Below are 19630 nucleotides of genomic sequence, written 5' to 3' on the forward strand. Positions count from 1 at the left end.
ATAACATGGTTTTTGGAGCCCGTAGCATTGCTGCTCATTGTATGCTGGCTCAATACACTGTGGGATGCTGAGTCCGACAGAGTGCCTCTTACAATTAAAAACAAGGGCATACAAAGTGGCCACAACTACTGGGAGGACAGAAGACTGGGAAGCTTTTAAAAGCAGCAAAGAACGATTAAAAAAATGATTAAGAAAGGGAAGATAGACTATGAAAGTAAACTAGCGCAAAATATAAAAACAGATAGCAAGAATTTCCATAGGTATATATAAAGGAAAAGAGTGGCTAAAGTAAATGTTGATCCCTTAGAGGACGAGACCGGGGAACTAGTAATGGGGAACATGGAGATGGCAGAAACTCTGAATAAACATTTTGTATCAGTCTTTACCGTAGAGGACACTAAAAATATTCCAACAGTGGATAGTCAAGGGGCTATAGGCGGGGAGAAACATAACACAATCACAATCACTAAGGAGGTGGTACTCAGTAAGATAATGGGACTAAAGACAGATAAATCCCCTGGACCTGATGGCTTGCATTCTTGGGTCTTAAGAGAAGTAGCAGGGATTGTGGATGCATTGGTTGTAATTTACCAAAATAATCTGGATTCTGGGGAGGTCCCAGCAGATTGCAAAACTGCAAATGTAATGCCCCTATTTAAGAAAGGAAGCAGACAAAAAGCAGGAAACTATGGTCCAGTTAACCTAACATCTGTGGTTGGGAAAATGTTGGAGGCCATTATTAAAGAAGCAGTAGCAGGACATGTGGATAAGCAAAATTCGGTAAGGTAGAGTCAGCATGGATTTATGAAGGGAAGGTCATGTTTAACAAATTTGCTGGAGTTCTTTGAGGATGTAACGAACAGGGTGGATAAAGGGGAACCAGTGTGTTATATATGTGGACTTGTATTTACTCTGTACAGCCACCAGAGTGCTCATCCCCTGGAGTCCCAAGGAATCTCATAATCCCTTGGGAGCACAGGTATTTAAGGAGGCTTCACAGGTTAGAGAGGCACTCAGCAGACCTGCAATAAAAGACTAAGGTCACACTTCACTTTAAGCTCACAGTTTTCAGTCTGATTCTTTCTCCATACACAACAACTGGCGACGAGTTACAGATAGTGAACCCAAAGATGCAGAGAACAGTGGGTATACTGGAGAAATTTTTGGAGGGAGATGACTGGGAAACTTTTGTGGAGCGACTCGACCAATACTTCTTTGCCAACGAGCTAGATGAGGAAGAGAGCGCTGCCAAACGAAGGGTGATCCTCCTCACCATCTGTGGGGCACCAACATATGGCCTCATGAAGAATCTGCTCACTCTAGCGAAACCTACGGAGAAATCGTATGAAAATTTATGCACACTGGTCCGAGAGCATGAACCCGAAGGAAAGCATTCTGATGGCGAGGTACCGGTTCTATACCTACAAAAGATCTGAAGGCCAGGAAGTGGCGAGTTATATCGCGGAGCTAAGATGCCTTGCAGGACATTGCGAGTTTGAAGGACATTTGGAGCACATGCTCAGAGATCTTTTCGTACTTGGTATTGGCCACAAAACCATACTTCGCAAACTTTTGACTGTAGAGACACCAACCTTGAGTAAGACCATAGCGATAGCCCAGGCGTCCATTGCCACCCGTAACAATACGAAGCAAATCTCTCAGCACACAAGTGCTGCTATAAGTACTGTGAACGAAGTGATGTTGTTTTTGAATTGTAACGTACAGGGCAGGTCACACATATCTGCAGATGACTCAGAGTCCACCATCAAGGGTGATGAATGCAAAGCCATTAGCACCTTGTTGGCGCTGCGAGGGTGGTCATCGTTTCCATTCATGCCGATCCAAAGAGTACGTTTGCAAGGGCTGTGGAACAATGGGACACCTCCAATGAGTGTGCAGGCAAGCCGCAAAGCCTGTTAAACCTGCAAACCACCATATTGCTGAGGAGGACAGATCTGCAGAGGATCATGATGAACTAGAGCCTCAGGTAGAGGAGGCAGAGGTACATGGGGTGCACACATTCACCACAAATTGTCCCCCGATAATGCTGAATGTTGAACTAAATGGACTCCCAGTGTCAATGGAGCTGGACAAGGGCGCGAGCCAGTCCATCATGGGCAAAAAGACTTTCGAAAGGTTGTGGTGCAACAAGGCCTCAAGGCCTGTCTTAACTCCAGTTCGCACGAAACTAAGAACTTATACGAAAGAACTGATTCCTGTAATCGGCAGTGCTACCGTAAAGGTCTCCTACGATGGAGCGGTGCGCAAGGTAACACCCTGGGTGGTACCGGGCGATGGTCCCATGCTGCTCAGCAGGAACTGGCTGGGAAAGATACGCTGGAACTGGGACAACGTCCGCTGACGACACTTTGTGTGCCTCGGTCTTAAACAAATTTCCTTCACTGTTCGAACCAGCCATCGGGAAATTCCAAGGAGCAAAATTCCGGGGGCGCGACCCATCCATCACAAGGCGAGAGCAGTACCGTACATGATGAGGGAAAGGGTAGAGATCGAACTAGACCAGCTGCAAAGAGAGGGCATCATTTCACCGATCGACTTCAGCGAGTGGGCCAGCCCTATTGTCCCAGTCCTCAAGGGAGACGGCACCATCAGAATCTGTGGCGATTACAAAGTAACTATCAATCGTCTCTCCCTGCAGGACCATTACCCACTACCAAAGGCCAACGACCTCTTTGCAATGCTGGCAGGAGGAAAGACGTTGACGAAGCTGGATCTGACTTCAGCCAACATGACGCAGGAACTGGAGGAATCATCAAAGGCCCTCACCTGCATCAACATGCACAAAGGTCTTTTTGTTAATAACAGATGCACTTTTGGAATCCGATCAGCGACGGCGATATTCCAGAGAAACATGGAAAGTTTACTGAAGTCGGTCCCACACACCGTGGTCTTCCAGGACAACATTTTGGTCACAGGTTGGAACACAGTCGAGCACCTGCAGAACCTGGAGGAGGTTCTTAAGTTGACTCAACCGCGCGGGGCTCAGGTTAAAACGCTCGAAGTGCGTTTTCCTGGCGCCTGAAGTGGAGTTCTTGGGAAGGAGAATTGCGGCGAACGGCATCAGGCCCACCAATGCGAAGACAGAGGCAATCGAGAAAGCACCGAGGCCACAGAACGTGATGGAGCTGCAGTCATTTCTGGGACTCTTGAACTACTTTGGTAACTTCTTACCAGGTCTCAGCACACGGCTAGAACCACAACAAGTCTGACTACGAAAAGGGGGCGAATGGGTTTGGGGCAAAAGCCAAGAAAACGCCTTTGTAAAAGCGAGAAAATTGTTATGCTCAAACAAATTGCTTGTGTTGTATGATCCATGTAAGCGTTTGGTACTAGCATGTGATGCGTCGTCATATGGCGTCTGGTGTGCAATGCAACAAGCTAATGATTTCGGGAAACTGCAACCGGTTGCTTACGCATCCAGGAGTCTGTCTAAGGCTGAGAGAGCCTATAGCATGATTGAAAAAGAAGCATTAGCGTGTGTCTATGGGGTAAAGAAAATGCATCAATACCTGTTTGGACTAAAATTCGAAGTGGAAACTGACCATAAGCCACTTATATCACTGTTTTCCGAGAGTACAGGGATAAATACCAATGCATCGGCCCGCATCCAGAGATGTGTGCTCACGTTGTCTGCATACAACTACAACTAAGCCATCTGCGTAGAAAACTGCGCCGATGCTCTCAGTAGGCTGCCATTGCCCACCATGGGGGTGGAAATGGCGCAGCCTGCAGATCTAGCCATGATTATGGAAGCATTTGAGAATGAGCAATCACCCGTCACTGCCTAGCAGATCAAAACCTGGACAAGCCATGACCCCTTATTATCTCTAGTCAAAAGCTGTCTGTTTCACGGGAGCTGGTCCAGTGTCCCAATGGAAATGCAGGAAGAGATAAAGCCATTCCAGCGGCCCAAAAATGAAATGTCTATACAGGCAGACAGCCTTCTGTGGGGCAATCGAGTAGTGGTACCCAAGAAGGGCAGAAACACCTTCATCAATGACCTCCACAGTACCCACACAGGCATTGTAATGATGAAAGCGATAGCCGGATCCCATGTGTGGTGGCCCGGTATCGATACGGACTTAGAGACCTGCGTACACAGATGTAATACATGCTCGCAGTTAAGCAATGTATCCAGGGAGGCGCCGCTAAGTTTATGGTCTTGGCCCTCCAAACCGTGGCCCGTTCCTGGGTAAAATGTTCCTTATGGTTGTAGACACGTACTCCAAGTGGATTGAATGTGAGATAATGTCGGCTAGCACGTCCGCTGCCACTATGGAAAGCCTGCGGGCCATGTTTGCCGCACATGGCTTACCCGATATTCTGGTGAGCGACAACGGGCCATGTTTTACCAGTGCTGAGTTCAAAGAATTCATGACCCATAACGGGATCAAACATGTCACATCTGCCCCATTTAAACCAGCAGGTTTAAACGGGTCTGGCAGAGAGAGCAGTGCAAGCCATCAAGCAAGGCTTGAAGAGGGTAACTGAAGGCTCACTGCAGACTCGCCTATCCCGAGTCCTGCTTAGCTACCGCACGAGACTCCATTCGCTCATTGGGATCCCACTTGCTGAACTGCTCATGAAAAGAGCACTTAAGACAAGGCTCTCGTTAGATCACCCTGATCTACATGAACAGGTAAAGAGCAGGCGACTTCAACAAAGTGCATACCATGATAGCGCAAATGTGTCACGCGAGATTGAAATCAACGATCCTGTTTTTGTAATAAATTATGGACAAGGTCCCAAGTGGCTTCCCGGCACTGTCGTGGCGAAAGAGGGGAGCAGGGTGTTTCGGGTCAAACTTTCAAGTGGACTCATTCACCGGCAACACTTGAACCAAATCAAACTTAGATTCACGGACTATCCTGAGCAACCCACATTGGACCCTGCCTTTTTTGATCCCCTAACATACACACCAGTGGCAACCGACACCACGGCTGACCATGAAGCAGAACCCATCATCCACAGCAGCCCTGCAGGGCCCAACACACCAGGCAGCCCAGCAAGGCCAGCTGCACAGCAGCCCAGTGAGGGCCCAACAAATGATTCAACAACACCAGCTTTCACACCGAGACGATCAACCAGGGCAAGAGGGCCCCAGATCAACTCACATTGTAAATAGTTACACTACTGACTTTGGGCAGGGGGTGGGGGGGGGCAGTGTTGTTATATATGTGGACTTGTATTTACTCTGTACAGCCACCAGAGGGCTCATCCCCTGGAGTCCAAAGGGATCCCACAATCTCTTGGGAGCACAGGCATTTAAGGAGGCTTCACAGGTTGGAGAGGCACTCTGGAGACTTGTAATAAAAGACTTCGGTCACACTTCACCTTGAGCTCACAGTGTTCAGTCTGGCTCTTTCTCCATACACAACACAGTGGATGTGATGTATTTGGACTTCCAGAAGGCATTTGAAAAGGTGCAACATAAAAGGTTACTGCACAAGATACAAGTTCACGGGGTTGGAAGTAATTTATTAGCATGGATAGAGGATTAGCTAACTAACAAAAAACAGAGAGTCGGGATAAATGGTTCATTCTTTGGTTGGCAACCACTAACTAGTGCAGTGCCGCAGGGATCAGTGCTGGGACCCCAACTATTTACAATCTATATTAACGACTTGGAAGAAGGGACGGAGTGTAATGTAGCCATGTTTGCTGACGATACAAAGATGGGAGGAAAAGCAATGTGTGAGGACACACAAAATCTGATAAAGGACATAGACAGGCTAAGTGAGTGGGCAAAAATTTGGCAGATGGAGTATAATGTTGGAAAGTGTGAGGTCATGCATTTTGGCAGAAAAGATCAAAAAACAAGTTATTATTCAAATGGACCCTTCCTGTCCATGAAAGGTCCTTTCAGTCAGTGATCAGTAATGATGCCCAGGTATATTTCTCCTTTGTTAATTCACTTCCCTTCACCTTGCCTGTGCTCTGTGTTTCCTGTTCCAGTTTTTAGATCCTTGGCCTAGACATTCGGTAACGCCCGGTTGGGAAGTTGAAAAAGTAGCGACAGGCACTAATCATTCTCTCCTTCAGCGATATTCAGCTTTAGCGCTCCAAGAGGGAAGTGGAGCACTAAATCAAGCTCTAACCACTTCTCTTCGTGCGCAAAAGTCTGAGAGTGGGGCGGAAGCGGCAAAACGCAGAACAATTTCGAGCACATTGGTAACGGCATGAGAGGCTGCTTCCCTCGCGTAAAGAGCAGGAACAATGATGCTGCACAAGCTCGTTGTTGGCAGTTCTGTTTTTCAAGGTGACCTGCGCGACTGCCATTACAGCCCCAAACACTCACACAGTGGAAGCCTTGGATATCTTGCACCGGTGAAACATGAAAAACTTTGCGCAGTGACCAGACTGGTGAAAATAATAAAGGTTGTGCTAACTGGAAACCTTTCCCTTAAATTACCGCTCCCCAATTGGCCAGCCATGTTCACAATGCCTCCTCTTGCTGGGGTTGTCGACACGAGGCGTGACAGCAGGGGGCGAGAGTTAATTTTACATCCGGGGCGATAACGGAGCGCTGCGCACTTTATGACATCATGATCAGCGAGGCGCTAGAGGCCCAGGCACTACGGGTTAGCACCAGCGCTAAACCGGCACTGAAGTTCATGGGCATTGCTGCATTCGCCGCGTCCGGTCGCTAACCCCTTCGTGTTCCGTTAGCGCCCCAACCAGGCACTAATGGGTGGCGCTAAACTACTGAATTTCTAGTCCTAATAATGTCAACATTAAAAGCCCCCTGCCCTCCCTTAGCCCACCCATTTAATTGTCAACCTCACTTGGATTTGCCACTTGCTCACACAGTTAGCGGTCATCATCAAATTAGATATTGGTACAAGAATAACTCTTCCTCATTCAACTTGTTAATAATGTGTACAGCAAGTGATTCTTGTGAAACTTTACTTATTACTAACTCCCAGGAGGGCTTCAATTTGTCTTCTACCTTCAGTTGATTATAAACACAATTCGTTAATAATTTGCGAGCCTTGATCTTCTTCAGAAGACTCCTAAGTCCAGTGTTAGAACATGAGGAAGTTCCATTCTGGTTATTTAGCAGGCAGAGTGGGCTGAGGGCAGCACTCACCAATCACATCGTCATCTCATGGAGTCAAATAGGAGGGACTTCTCTGCACAATATCTGTCAACCAACAATCAACCAGGTAACAAAAGGCAAGATACCACAATATCTTCCCTCACACGGCTGCAAATTGAACGGGTCAGTTCAGTAGATGTCCTTTCTCTTTAACTACAAGCTACACTCAGCTCCTCCAGTTAGACTTCTCCTTCTTTGCACATTTGTCTTAATTGCCTCAGCTCTGGTCAGCTGCTCCATTAGCCCCAGTCACTACAAACCATGCATTCTTTTAAGCAAAAAGATTTCACAAAAGTTCATCACCTTCAAGTCGTCACTTGTCGCTCCTCCTGTTGAACCAAATGTCACATAGTTGGACCATGACCCGTCTCCTGCCGGACGTCGAGCATCATTCCCCTGTTGGCTGGACCAGCGGTCCCCAGTGGTGCATTTCCCGTACATGTTGTTCTCGTGGACGCTTGCGACAAGAGTCCAACCACCGCCATTGGTGGTCATGTCACAGAAGGCGTGATAGGGTGAGCCATCTTTGGCTCTCAACATCTGGATACCATCTGTGGTAAAGAGTATAATATAAGGTAAATCAATTGAATCAGAGAGTTGGAGAACAGCAGTGTCTCTGTACATGAAGAGTTTGGAACCGCTACCACAACTGGAAGGATACATTGGGCTCGATTTCCCTGTATTGTGCCTGGGTGTATTGGATCACCTTGAGGGCAATCAGGTGGAGGGGATTGAATGCAGGTAATGGTGATCATTCGATATTCAATGAATGTATAAAACGATCAGTCAGAGGCTACTCATAATAAAGAACTTGTATTTATATAGTGCCTTTCAAACTCGAGTGTCTCAACAACAACAACAACTTGTATTTATATAGCGCCTTTTAGGTAGTGAAACGTCCCAATGCGCTTCACAGGAGTATTATGTGATAAAATTCGAAACCGAGCTGTATAAGTAGAAATTAGCGCAGGTGACCAAAAGCTTGGTCAAAGAGGTTTGTTTTAAGGAGCATCTTGAATGAGGAAAGAGAGATAGAGAGGCAGAGAGGTTTAGGCAGCGAGTTCCAGAGCTTGGGGCTTAGGCAACAGAAGGCACGGCCACCAATGGTTGAGCGATTATAAGCAGGGATGCACAGGAGGGCAGAATTACAGGAGCGCAGACATCTCGGGTGTTGTGGTGCTGGAGGAGATTACAGAGATAGGGAGGGGCAAGGCCATGGAGGGATTTTAAAGTAAGAATGAGAATTTTGAAACCGAGGCGTTGCTTAACCAGATCAGCGAGCATGGGGTGTTGGGTGAGCGGGCAGCCGAGTTTTGGATCACCTCTAGTTTAGATAGTGTAGAATGTGGAAGGCTAGCCAGGAGCGCGTTGATCTAGAGGTAACAGAGGCATGGATGAGGGCTTCACCAGCGGATGAGCTAAGGCAAGGGCGGAGACGGGCGATGTTATGGAGGTGGAAAGAGGCGGTCTTAGTTATGCTGAAGGTATGTGGTCGCAAGCTAATTTCCGGGTTAAATATGACCACAAGGTTGCGAACAGTCTGGTTCAGCCTCAGACAGGAATTGGGGAGAGTCATGGAGTCAGTGTCTCGGGAACGGAGTTTCTGGCGGGGACCGAAAACAATGGCTTCGGTCTTCCCAACATTCAATTGGAGAACATTTCTGCTCATCCAGAACTAGATGTGGGATAAGCAGTCTGACAATTTAGGGATCGTGGAGGGGTCGAGAGAAGTGGCAGTGAGGTAGAGCTGGGTGTTATCAGTGTACATGTGGAAACTGATGCTGTGTTTCCAGATGATGTCGCCAAGAGGCAAAATAGATGAGAAACACTCCACAGCTAATGTAAGTTTAATCACTATTGTACTGTAGGGAACAATTATATATCGGTCAGCGATCACCCCTGCTTGATTTTCCTCTATGCACTGTACCCACCCGATCCAATAAATCCCAACGCAACAACAGGAAACTCGATCCCATTACTTTATTTTTCTTTGCACCTTCCTATTTTCTCCCAAATTTGCCTCTCCCAATGTCAGGCTCTGCTCCTGGGCTGTGGTTCCATGGGCAGCAACTCTGTGCTTCTTCACTGAAGTTCCCATTCTCAGGGTATTTTTCAGACTTTGTAGTACTGGCGGGGAGCTTGCTGGTGTATCTTTTAATTAAGGCTCGGAAGCATTGCACACAGCGCCCGTGCTGATTTCTGACACCCGCTTCCAGCACTCGCGTCTCCCACCACCAGCGTGAAGTCCAAACATCAGCTGCTTTTAATCATGGGACCTCAGCAGCACAGTGCAACCTCTCTCCTTTTTCGTCATGGGGCATCCTTAGAGACCCAATAAGGTCACATGATAAAGACAGGGGGAACCCAACTAACTTTATCCTTCACCAAGCTGGAGACGGCCCCTGTGAGACCCTCACAGCCACTCTGGTCTACACTCATCTACAATGCTTTCACGAGTGGGCTTCATGAATAAAACATGATAGAGTTTGGGCTTTGGGTGTAATCGAGAGTAAGGATATTTCTCCTTATTTCCCGACCAGATTCATTAGTAACGATCTTTTATTAACTGCCTCTTGTTTCGGATTCTCCCGCAAGGGGAAACATTCACTTCACAACTACCCTGACCAACCCATTCATAATGTTAAAGACCTCGATGAGGTCACCTCTAGGTCTTCTCTTTTCAAATAAAATCCCCAACTTGTTCAATCATTCCCGGTAGCTGTAATCTCTCAGTTCTGGTACCCTCTTATAAATCTTTTTTGAACTTTCTCCAGTGCTATTAAGTCCTTTTTCTAGTATGGAGACCAGAACAGAGCACAGTGCTCCAGCGGCCTGACCAGGGTCCGATACAAGTTCAGCATAACTCCAGTACTTCTGAATTCTATACCCCGAGAAATAAATCCCAGTGCTTTGTTAGCATTTGAATTGCTTTGCTGACATGTGATGCTGCTTTTAATGATTTGTTCACCTGTATCTCTAGATCCTTTTTGCTATTCTACCCCATTGAGTTTCTTATTTTAAAAGGTGTAGGTGATATTTCTATTTTCCTACCAGAGTGCATCACCTCACAGTGATCTATATTAGAGTTTATTTGCCACTGAGCTGCCTAAGTTTTCTAATGCCTTTTATTTTGTTGCATTCTCCCTCATTATTAGCTATACTCACAGTTTGGTATCATCTGCAAATTGTGATATTGGGTTACTTGTTCCTAAATCCAAATTATTGTTGTAAATTATGAATGACAGTGGTCCCAGCACTGATCCTTGTGGGACACCGCTTTCTACCTTCCTCCAATCTGATTGACGATTCTCTGCTTTCTATTTTTTAGCCAATTTGCTATCCATTCAGCTATTTGTCCTCAGCCTCCACATGCCGTAAGCTTTGTCATGAGCCCGAATTCCTCCCCTTTCTCTGTCCATTTTCTTCTCTTGCTGCTGTTTTCTAAACGTAATTCTAAGTTTAAATAGATGATTCATGAAATATTTCTGATTCAACTCCACTTCGACTATGTTAAAAACATAACCTGGACACACTGAGCAAATGTTGTATTGTGAGATAGTTACAGGGAGGCGGGGTGGGTGTGAGTGAGGTCGAGGATACAGAGGCCCTGACGACCTTACTGACAGGACCTCAGTTACATATTTAGCTGTGTTTCCCTCCCGGCTGATGGGTAGGGGGAAGACCAGCAGCAGGAGGTCACAGCCGTGGGCCCTTGGGAACGGTCCCAGGAAGTCGGCGAGGCCCACGGCCGTAACTTGGGGTGAAGCCCGGGATCGGGAGGGAGAGAGGCCCGGGATCGGGAGGGGGAGTGGACCAGGATCGGGAGGGAGAGAGGCCCGGGATCGGGAGGGGGAGAGGCCCAGGATCGGGAGGGAGAGAGGCCCAGGATCGGGAGGGGGAGAGGTCCAGGATCGGGAGGGGGAGAGGCCCAGGAACGGGAGGGGGAGAGGCCCAGGATCGGGAGGGGGAGAGACCCAGGAACGGGAGGGGGAGAGACCCAGGATCGGGAGGGGGAGAGACCCAGGATCGGGAGGGAGAGAGGCCCGGGATCGGGAGGGGAGAGAGGCCCGAGATCGGGAGAGGGAGAGGCCCAGGATCGGGAGGGGAAGAGGCCCAGGAACGGGAGGGGGAGAGACCCAGGATCGGGAGGGGGAGAGACCCAGGATCGGGAGGGAGAGAGGCCCGGGATCGGGAGGGGAGAGAGGCCCGAGATCGGGAGGGGGAGAGGCCCAGGATCGGGAGGGGGAGAGAAAGGGAGGAGACCAAAGGCTTCCTTGAGGGGCTGTGGGGGGTGATGCAAACCTGATCCCCCTGGCCCACTTGCACTGTGGGAGCCAAATTTAAATATGTTCATTAAGTGTCTCGTTTCTCCACAGTCGCACACTCGGAGACCCTGATATCTACCGCCGTAAAAAAGGCTGTGGGCACATGGGCGGCATGTTGTGCTCGCATTCTGTAATTAAACTTTTTCCTGGGATGTGGGCGTCGCTGGAAAAGCCAGCATTTATTGCCCATCCCTAATTGCCCTTGTGAAGGTGGTGATGAGCCACATCCAAGATATATTTCCAAGTCAGGATGGCGTGTATTTGGAGGGGAATTTTCAGGTGATGGTGTTCCCATGCACCTGCTGCCCTTGTCCTTCTAGGTGGTAGAGGTCGCGGGTTTGGGAGGTGCTGCCGAAAAATCCTTGGCGCGTTGCTGCAGGGCATCTTGTAGATGGTACACACTGTAGACACAGTGTGCCAGTGGTGGAGGGAATAAATGTTTAAGGTGGTGGATGGGGTGCCAATCAAGTGGGCTGCTTTGTCGTGAATCGTGTTGAGCTTCTTGAGTGTTGGGAGTGGCATTCATCCAGGGAAGTGGAGAGTATTCCATCACACTCCTGACTTGTGCCTTGTAGATGGTGGAAAGGCTTTGGGGAGTCAGGAGGTGAGACACTCGTCGCAGAATACCCAGCCTCTGACCTGCTCTTGTTGCCACAGTATTTCTGTGGCTGGTCCAGTTAAGTTTCTGGTCAATGGTGACCCCCAGGGTGTTGATGGTGGGGAATTGGGTAATACTGTGTACACTCAATGTACAGTTACATAAGACCAATGAATGTATCGTTACACAGTATGCAATATGCCTGTACCACCAGAGGATGCAACTGGTGGAGACCTAGAGGTCACCTGTACACTGCAGGTGACTAGGTATAAAAGGGAGCCTACCTTACTGTAACATCATTCAGGAGCTGCAATAAATGGACTAAGGTCACAACAGTTCAAGTGCAATACCTCACCTCGTGGAATCATTACTAAAGTGCCTGCAAACACCACAATTGGCAACAAGAATACAAATTCCATGCGAAAAATGGCTAACCTTAGCTACTTTCAACAATTTGCTGATGGAGCAGATTGGGTAGCCTTTGTGGAAAGGCTAGAACACTACTTCATCGCGAACGACCTGGCTGGAAACACATTGACCTCACTGGCTGATAAGCGCAAGCCATCCTGCTCAACGGTTGTGGGCCCACCATTCATGGCTTTGTCAGGGACTTATTAGCCCCAGAGAAGACGACAATGAAAACATTTGCGGAGCTCGTAACCCTGATACAGGAACAGCTTAAGCCAAAAAAGAGCACACTAACAGCCAGACACCCGGTTCTACACACACCGGTGACCCGAAGGCCAAGAAATCGCAAAATATGCTGCAGACCTGAGGCGATTGACTGCACCGTATGATTTTTGTGACCACCTCACCGACGCACTGAGGGACGTCTTTGTTATCGGAATCTGCCACAAAGGCCTCCTCCACAGGCTGCTCTCTGTGGACACCACCGTCACCCTACAGAAAGCAATTAGCGTGAGCCAAGCGTTCATGGCCTCGGCCTGCAATTCCAGAAGGATAATGACTCAACCCCAGGACTCCAACACGGCAAGTACAGTGAACCGAATGGTGCCTTTCAGAGGCAAGACAGTGACCCCAAGCCCCGCAACCCTGAGGCCGCCGCAGGGGGCCAACTGGCCAGCCCAATGCTGGCGCTATGGAGTAAATCACAGAGCCCACCAATGCAGAAACAGAGACTATACTTGCAAGGGCTGTAATACTAAAGGCCATCTACAGCAAATGTGTAAAAGAAATTTTACTCACCGAGTCGCTGAAGAGTTGGCCGATCACCGGGGCTCCAGCGCTGATGAAGACGAAGAGCGAGTCCAGGAAGCAGCTCAGCCCCAGGAAGAGGTGTAAGGAGTGTTTACCTGCTCCACCGAGAGTTCCCCGTTGAAGATAGAAGTTGAAATCAATGATGTTGCAGTCTCGATGGAGGTCGACACAGGGGCGAGGCAATCGCTGATGCACCAAGCGACCTTCAAGAAACTCTGGGACAACCCTATCGAACAACCTAAAATGCTACCAATCCAGGCAAAGCTGCTCACTTACACAAACGACACCATCCCAGTCGTTGGCAGCATGGATGTCCAGGTGTCCTATGGCGGCGCGATGCACAAGCTACCTTTGTGGATCATTGCTGGTGATGGTCCAACACTGCTAGGAAGAAGTTGGATGAAGCAAATCCAAATCTGTTGGAGCTGGGAAAGCCTCCAGACTCCACCGATCGATGTCCTAGGCGGCCCCAAACTTGGATCCATCGCAGCACCTGAAGATCCTACCGTCCAGCTCTATTCGCGGCGACGACACAAACCGCACTACCCAATGGTGAGATGATCCAACCTGAATGGACAGAGCACACCTTCCGGGCCGTGGCAGGACTCAGAAGGAAGAAGATCGATGCAGAAGGTATTTCCCTAGCTTCAGTGGCAAACCCTGGGGACATAGACATAGACATAGAAAATAGGTGCAGGAGTATGCCATTTGGCCCTTCGAGCCTGCACCACCATTCAATAAGATCATGGCTGATCATTCCCTCAGTACCCCTTTCCTGCTTTCTCTCCATACCCCTTGATCTCTTTAGCCGTAAGCGCCATATCTAACTCCCTCTTGAATATATCCAATGAACTGGAATTCCACAGGTTAACAACTCTCTGAGTGAATAAGTTTCTCCTCATCTCAGTCCTAAATGGCCTACCCTTTATCCTAAGACGATGTCTCCTGGTTCTGGATTTCCCCAACATCGGGAACATTCTTCCCACATCTAACCTGTCCAGTCCTGTCAGAATCTTATACGTTTCTCTAAGATCCCCTCTCATCCTTCTAAACTCCAGTGAATAAAGGCCCAGTTGATCCAGTCTCTCCTCATATGTCAGTCCAGCCATCCCTGGAATCAGTCTGGTGAACCTTCGCTGCACTCACTCAATAGCAAGAACATCCTTCCTCAGATTCCGAGACCAAAACTGAGCACAATATTCCAGGTGAGGCCTCACCAAGGTCCTGTACAACTGCAGTAAGACCTCCCTGCTCCTATTCTCAAATCCCCTAGCTATGAAGGCCAACATACCATTTGCCTTCTTCACTGCCTGCTGTACCTGCATGCCAACTTTCAATGACTGATGTACCATGACACCCAGGTCTCATTGCACCTCCCCTTTTCCTAATCTGCCGCCATTCAGATAATATTCTGCCTTCGTGTTTTTGCCCCCAAAGTGGATAACCTCACATTTATCCACATTATACTGCATCTGCCATGCATTTGCCCACACACCTCACCTTTCCAAGTCATCCTGCAGCCTCTTAGCGTCCTCCTCACAGCTCACACCTCCACCCAGTTTAGTGTCATCTGCAAACTTGGAGATATTACAGTCAATTCCTTCATCTAAATCGTTAAAGTAGATTGTAAAGAGCTGGGGTCCCAGCACTGAGCCCTACGATACTCCACTAGTCACTGCCTGCCATTCTTAAAAGGAGCTGTTTATCCCGACTCTCTGCTTCCTGTCTGCCAACCAGTTCTCTATCCACGTTAATACATTACCCCCAATACCATGTGCTTTGATTTTGCACACCAATCTCTTTTGCGGGACCTTGTCAAAAGCCTTTTGAAAGTCCAAATACACCATATCCACTGGTTCTCCCTTGTCCACTCTACTAGTTACATCCTCAAAAAATTCCAGAAGATTCGTCAAGCATGATTTGCCTTTCATAAATCCATGCTGACTTGGACCGATCCTGTTACTGCTTTCAAAATGCGCTGCTATTTCATCCTTAATGATTAATTCCAATATTTTCACCACTACTGATGTCAGGCTAACCGGTCTATAATTACCCGTTTTCTCTCTCCCTCCTTTTTAAAAAGTGGTGTTACATTAGCTACCCTCCAGTCCATAGGAACTGATCCAAAGTCAATAGACTGTTGGAAAATGATCACCAATGCAGCCACTATTTCTAGGGCCACTCCCTTAAGTACTCTGGGATGCAGACGATCAGGCCCCGAAGATTTATCAGCCTTCAATCCCATCAATTTCCCGAACACAATTTCCCGCTTTATAAGGATATCCTTCAGTTCCTCCTTCTCACTAGACCCACTGTCCCCTACTACATTCGGAAGGTTATTTGTGTCTTCCTTCGTGAAGACAGAACCGAAGTATTTGTTCAATTGGTCTGCCATTTTTTTGTTCCCCATTATAAATTCACCTGAATCTGACTGCAAGGGACCAAAGTTTGTCTTCACTAATTTTTTTCTCTTCAATTATTTATCGAAGCTTTTGCAGTCAGTTTTTATGTTCCATGCAAGTTTCCTCTCGTACTCTATTTTCCCTCTCTTAATTAAACCCTTAGTCCTCCTCTGTTGAATTCTAAATTTCTTCCAGTCCTCAGGTTTGTTGCTTTTTCTAGCCAATTTATATGCCTCTTCCTTGGTTTAACACTATCCTTAATTTCCCTTATTAACCACGGTTGAGCCACCTTCCCCGTTTTATTTTTACTCCAGACAGGGATGTACAATTGCTAAAGTTCATCCATGTGATCTTTAAATGTTTGCCATTGCTTCTCCAGCGCCAACCCTTTAAGTATCTTTTGTCAGTCTATTCTAGCCAATTCACGCCTCATACCATCGAAGTTACCTTTCCTTAAGTTCAGGACCCTAGTTTCCAAACTAACTGTGTCATCTCTATCTTAATAAAGAATTCTACCATATTCTTCCCCAAGGGGCCTCGCACAACAAGATTGCTAATTAGTCCCATCTCATTACACATCACCCAGTCTAGGATGGCCAGCTCTCTTGTTGGTTCCTCAACATATTGGTCTAGAAAACCATCCCTAATACACTCCAGGAAAACTTCCTCCATTGCATTGCTACCAGTTTGGTTAGCTCAATCAATATGTAGATTAAAGTCGCCCATGATAACTGCTGTACCTTTATTGCACACGTCCCTTATTTCTTGTTTGATGCTGTCCCCAACCTCACTACTACTGTTTGCTGGTCTGTACACAACTCCCACCAGCGTTTTCTGCCCTTTGGTATTCTGCAGCTCCACCCATATCGATTCCACATCATTCAAGCTAATGTCCCTCCTTACTATTGCATTAATTTCCTCTTTAACCAGTAATGCCACTGTTGTAGGCATTAGGCACCTGCTGAATATATCAAAAGACTAGGCATTAGGCACCTGCTGTATATATCTTAACTCATATAGGTTTAAAGTGGCCACATATAAAATGGCTGCCCAAGCATGATGGGAACTCAGTTCGTCAAGAAATGAACTGGGGCTGACTGAGCAATGACCGAGCAATGACCCTGTGAGGCCCACTACCAAGAATGCCTTGGCTCATCCACTTGAGACAAGATAACTATAATGAACCATTATAGTACCTGGTGTGGAATGTCCTTGATTAAGGACTTCACACAGCAGAGCCCGAGGAACAGAGATAACGTGGGGGGGGGGCCCACCTCACATAACGAGGTCATTAATCAGCCCGAGCTGACAAAACCTGAACATACAGACCCTGAGGTATCAGGGGAATTCTATTGGGTTAAAGAAACCTATATGTAATCTATAATCGTTATGATTGGATTGTGTCCAGCCGAAGTGGGCTGAGTAACTGTAATGAACTATTGTAAAATACATAAATATCGATTAATTTCTTTGTTCGTTGGAGAGAAGTGCCTGGATCCAGACCTGAGGCTTCCTTCCCGCCGGCGAAATAAAGGCCGCATTGGCATTGTAACCGACTCTGAGTGTTGAGTGATTCTACCGAGAAAACATTCACGCTAACAGTGGCGTCACAAACATGATTTCGAGGTCGCTGAACGCTCTTGGAGAAACCGGGTGAGTATACCTTAAACAAAATTTTATAACGGGTGCGGAAGGTGGATGCTGGTTGATCGACATGAGGAGATGGTCCAATATCTCAAACACCTAGCCTGAGCCTGAATTAAGAGGACTTTAGTCCCACGTGACGGCCAGGAACTAAGTAGGTGCCAGGAACACACTTGGACCGTGGGATCGTGATACCGAAAGACATCTTCCGGACCCAGTAGTGTGATTTGAAATATACCCCGGGGTAGAACCAAGCGGTGTGCAGCGACTGGCGGAATCCAAACCTGTGAACAGGGTTGGACCAATGGGCAGAGCGGTGGTAGGTAGTCATTAAGGATACGTAGTGCACTGGAGGAATTGCTTAAACGCGTTTTAAGAATAGTATAAGTTTGTGTAACAGCAGAACTTGTGACCTGACAGTAGCCAGGAGACGGTCTACTACAAGTTATGCTAGGTAGAAAGCGGACCTCTGAGAGTAGATTCCCAACGGTTCTAGTCCTACCCAGGAATGGCCAATAAAGTAAATAACCTCGAGTGGGGACCAGAAGGGTCCCTTACCCGCCACCTGGCGGAAAAACAAAAGAAACTAATCGAGAAAATGATTAGAGCAGGATGGGATCCTCAGGAACTGCCAGCAAATCAAAGGGAATGGTGGGAGAAGGAAAAGAAAGATAAAAATGAAAAGGCTGTGGTCTTGATACTGCGAGCCCACGTAAAACCAACAGAGGAAGTAAATCAATATGTAAGAAATTTAAAAAAACTTGAAAGTGATTATCTTAAGTGAAGCATGGATCCAAGAATAAAGCCGGCAAAAAAAAATTAATAAGCTTTGTTGAATGAAGAGAGACTTTTGTGAATGTCTGTCGTTGAGAGTCCTTATGTGATTTTTTGACTGCGGAATGAATTTTTTTGTGTTTTCATGTTTCCGAAAGCCTGGTTGGAGGAGGAGTGCAGCTGTCTGTTTATTTTAGCTCCACCCACTTTTCCAAACAGAGTGAAAGTTTTTTTTAACCCTTTGTAGTGTTGTCCTGTATGTGAGAAGTTTTAAGACATTTTAAGTTAGAAACGCAGGTGTGGATTTATTCAGATGATAAGTTACAGAGCTAGGAAATGTACAAAGGATAGGTTTGTTGAGCAAAAGGTCAAAATACATGGTCCCGGTGGTTAAAAAAAAATAATTTATTTGACATGCTCACATACTTGTCGAAAGAAAACACACAATCATTGATTACATTGGGTTGAAAGACATAAATTTAGTCTAGGAATGAGATAAAGAATGCCTTTTAAAAAAAAGCTTCTAGCTCAAAAAAAAGAGTTTTAAATAAAGATTGAAATTACAAAATTTGAATTGGGATTTTGAGATATTAAGAGAAGGCACAGCAAAATACTGAGATGGATTCAACTAAAAAAAATATTTAATTATTAAATTAAATCTCTTAAAGAAAAAAGGAGAAATAAAACTAAAAGGTTTGGAAACAATCTAGAAATACCTTCACGGATCAGATCAAACTCCTGGGCGAGTGGCGAGCTATCTGCAAAGGTGTAAAAGGGACTTTTGAAAAATGTTGGAACAGCAAGCTTTAGCAGTTTAGAAAAAACATTTGAAGAAAGGTGATCTGAAAAAAAAAGATGTAACGCACTAATTAGGTGTTGAAAAAAAAAGGGGGTTTGTGATGGAAAAAGACATAACTTATTAAATACTAGTTGATATTAACTGTGAAAAAGATATTGGTTTAATTGGAAAAAAAACATTTTGGAGGAGGTAAAAGACACTCTACATTGATAATGATTTTAAATTACGAGAAAGTTTCACTGCAGTTTGAAAAGATTTCCAAAATGGACAGTGTTTATCAACAAAAGTCCCGAACAGTCTAAACAAGCAGGAGAGTTTTGAAAATAACGAGGAGAAAAGATCTAAGCTATGCGAATTCAGCACAGAAAGAAAAAATGGAACTGGCACAGAAGTTTAGATTTTGTGCTGAGAGAGAAATTAAAAAAAAAAAATTTAATTTCAGTAAACAAAATAGCTATTAAAAATGTGTGGTCTCGTTTTAAACCAATTTAAAGAAAAAAAATTCTTTGGCAAGTACTTGAATTAGAAGTTAAGAAAAAATTGGAGTTTAATCTAAAATGCTGTCTTTCCCGATGAGAAGATTTTTATTATGACCACTTTACTAATGATTTCTGCTGTTTTAACGGATTCCTAATTTCTAAGCAAGTTTTGAAGGCACAAAGACTTAAAAAATAAAGAATTTTTCAGATGATTACATGAAGTCACGTAATGACATCAGGCTTTCTTACAAACCTGTAAAGGAGTTAACCC

The 19630-nt window shown here is 46.3% G+C and overlaps 1 protein-coding gene across 7 annotated transcripts in view; it reads right to left on the reverse strand.

Moving 5' to 3' along the window:
- LOC139263147 (intelectin-1b-like) overlaps positions 1-19630 on the reverse strand; it is a 393914-nt gene that overhangs the window by 106198 nt on the left and 268086 nt on the right. For all 7 annotated transcript variants that reach the window (XM_070878771.1, XM_070878770.1, XM_070878769.1 and 4 more), the window contains one exon: positions 7424-7671. In XM_070878771.1, coding sequence (XP_070734872.1) covers positions 7424-7671 — 248 coding nt within the window. The remainder of the gene's footprint in view (positions 1-7423; positions 7672-19630) is intronic.

Source organism: Pristiophorus japonicus, chromosome 4 (assembly GCF_044704955.1).
Source record: "Pristiophorus japonicus isolate sPriJap1 chromosome 4, sPriJap1.hap1, whole genome shotgun sequence".
In the NCBI taxonomy this organism is placed as follows: Eukaryota; Metazoa; Chordata; class Chondrichthyes; family Pristiophoridae; genus Pristiophorus; species Pristiophorus japonicus.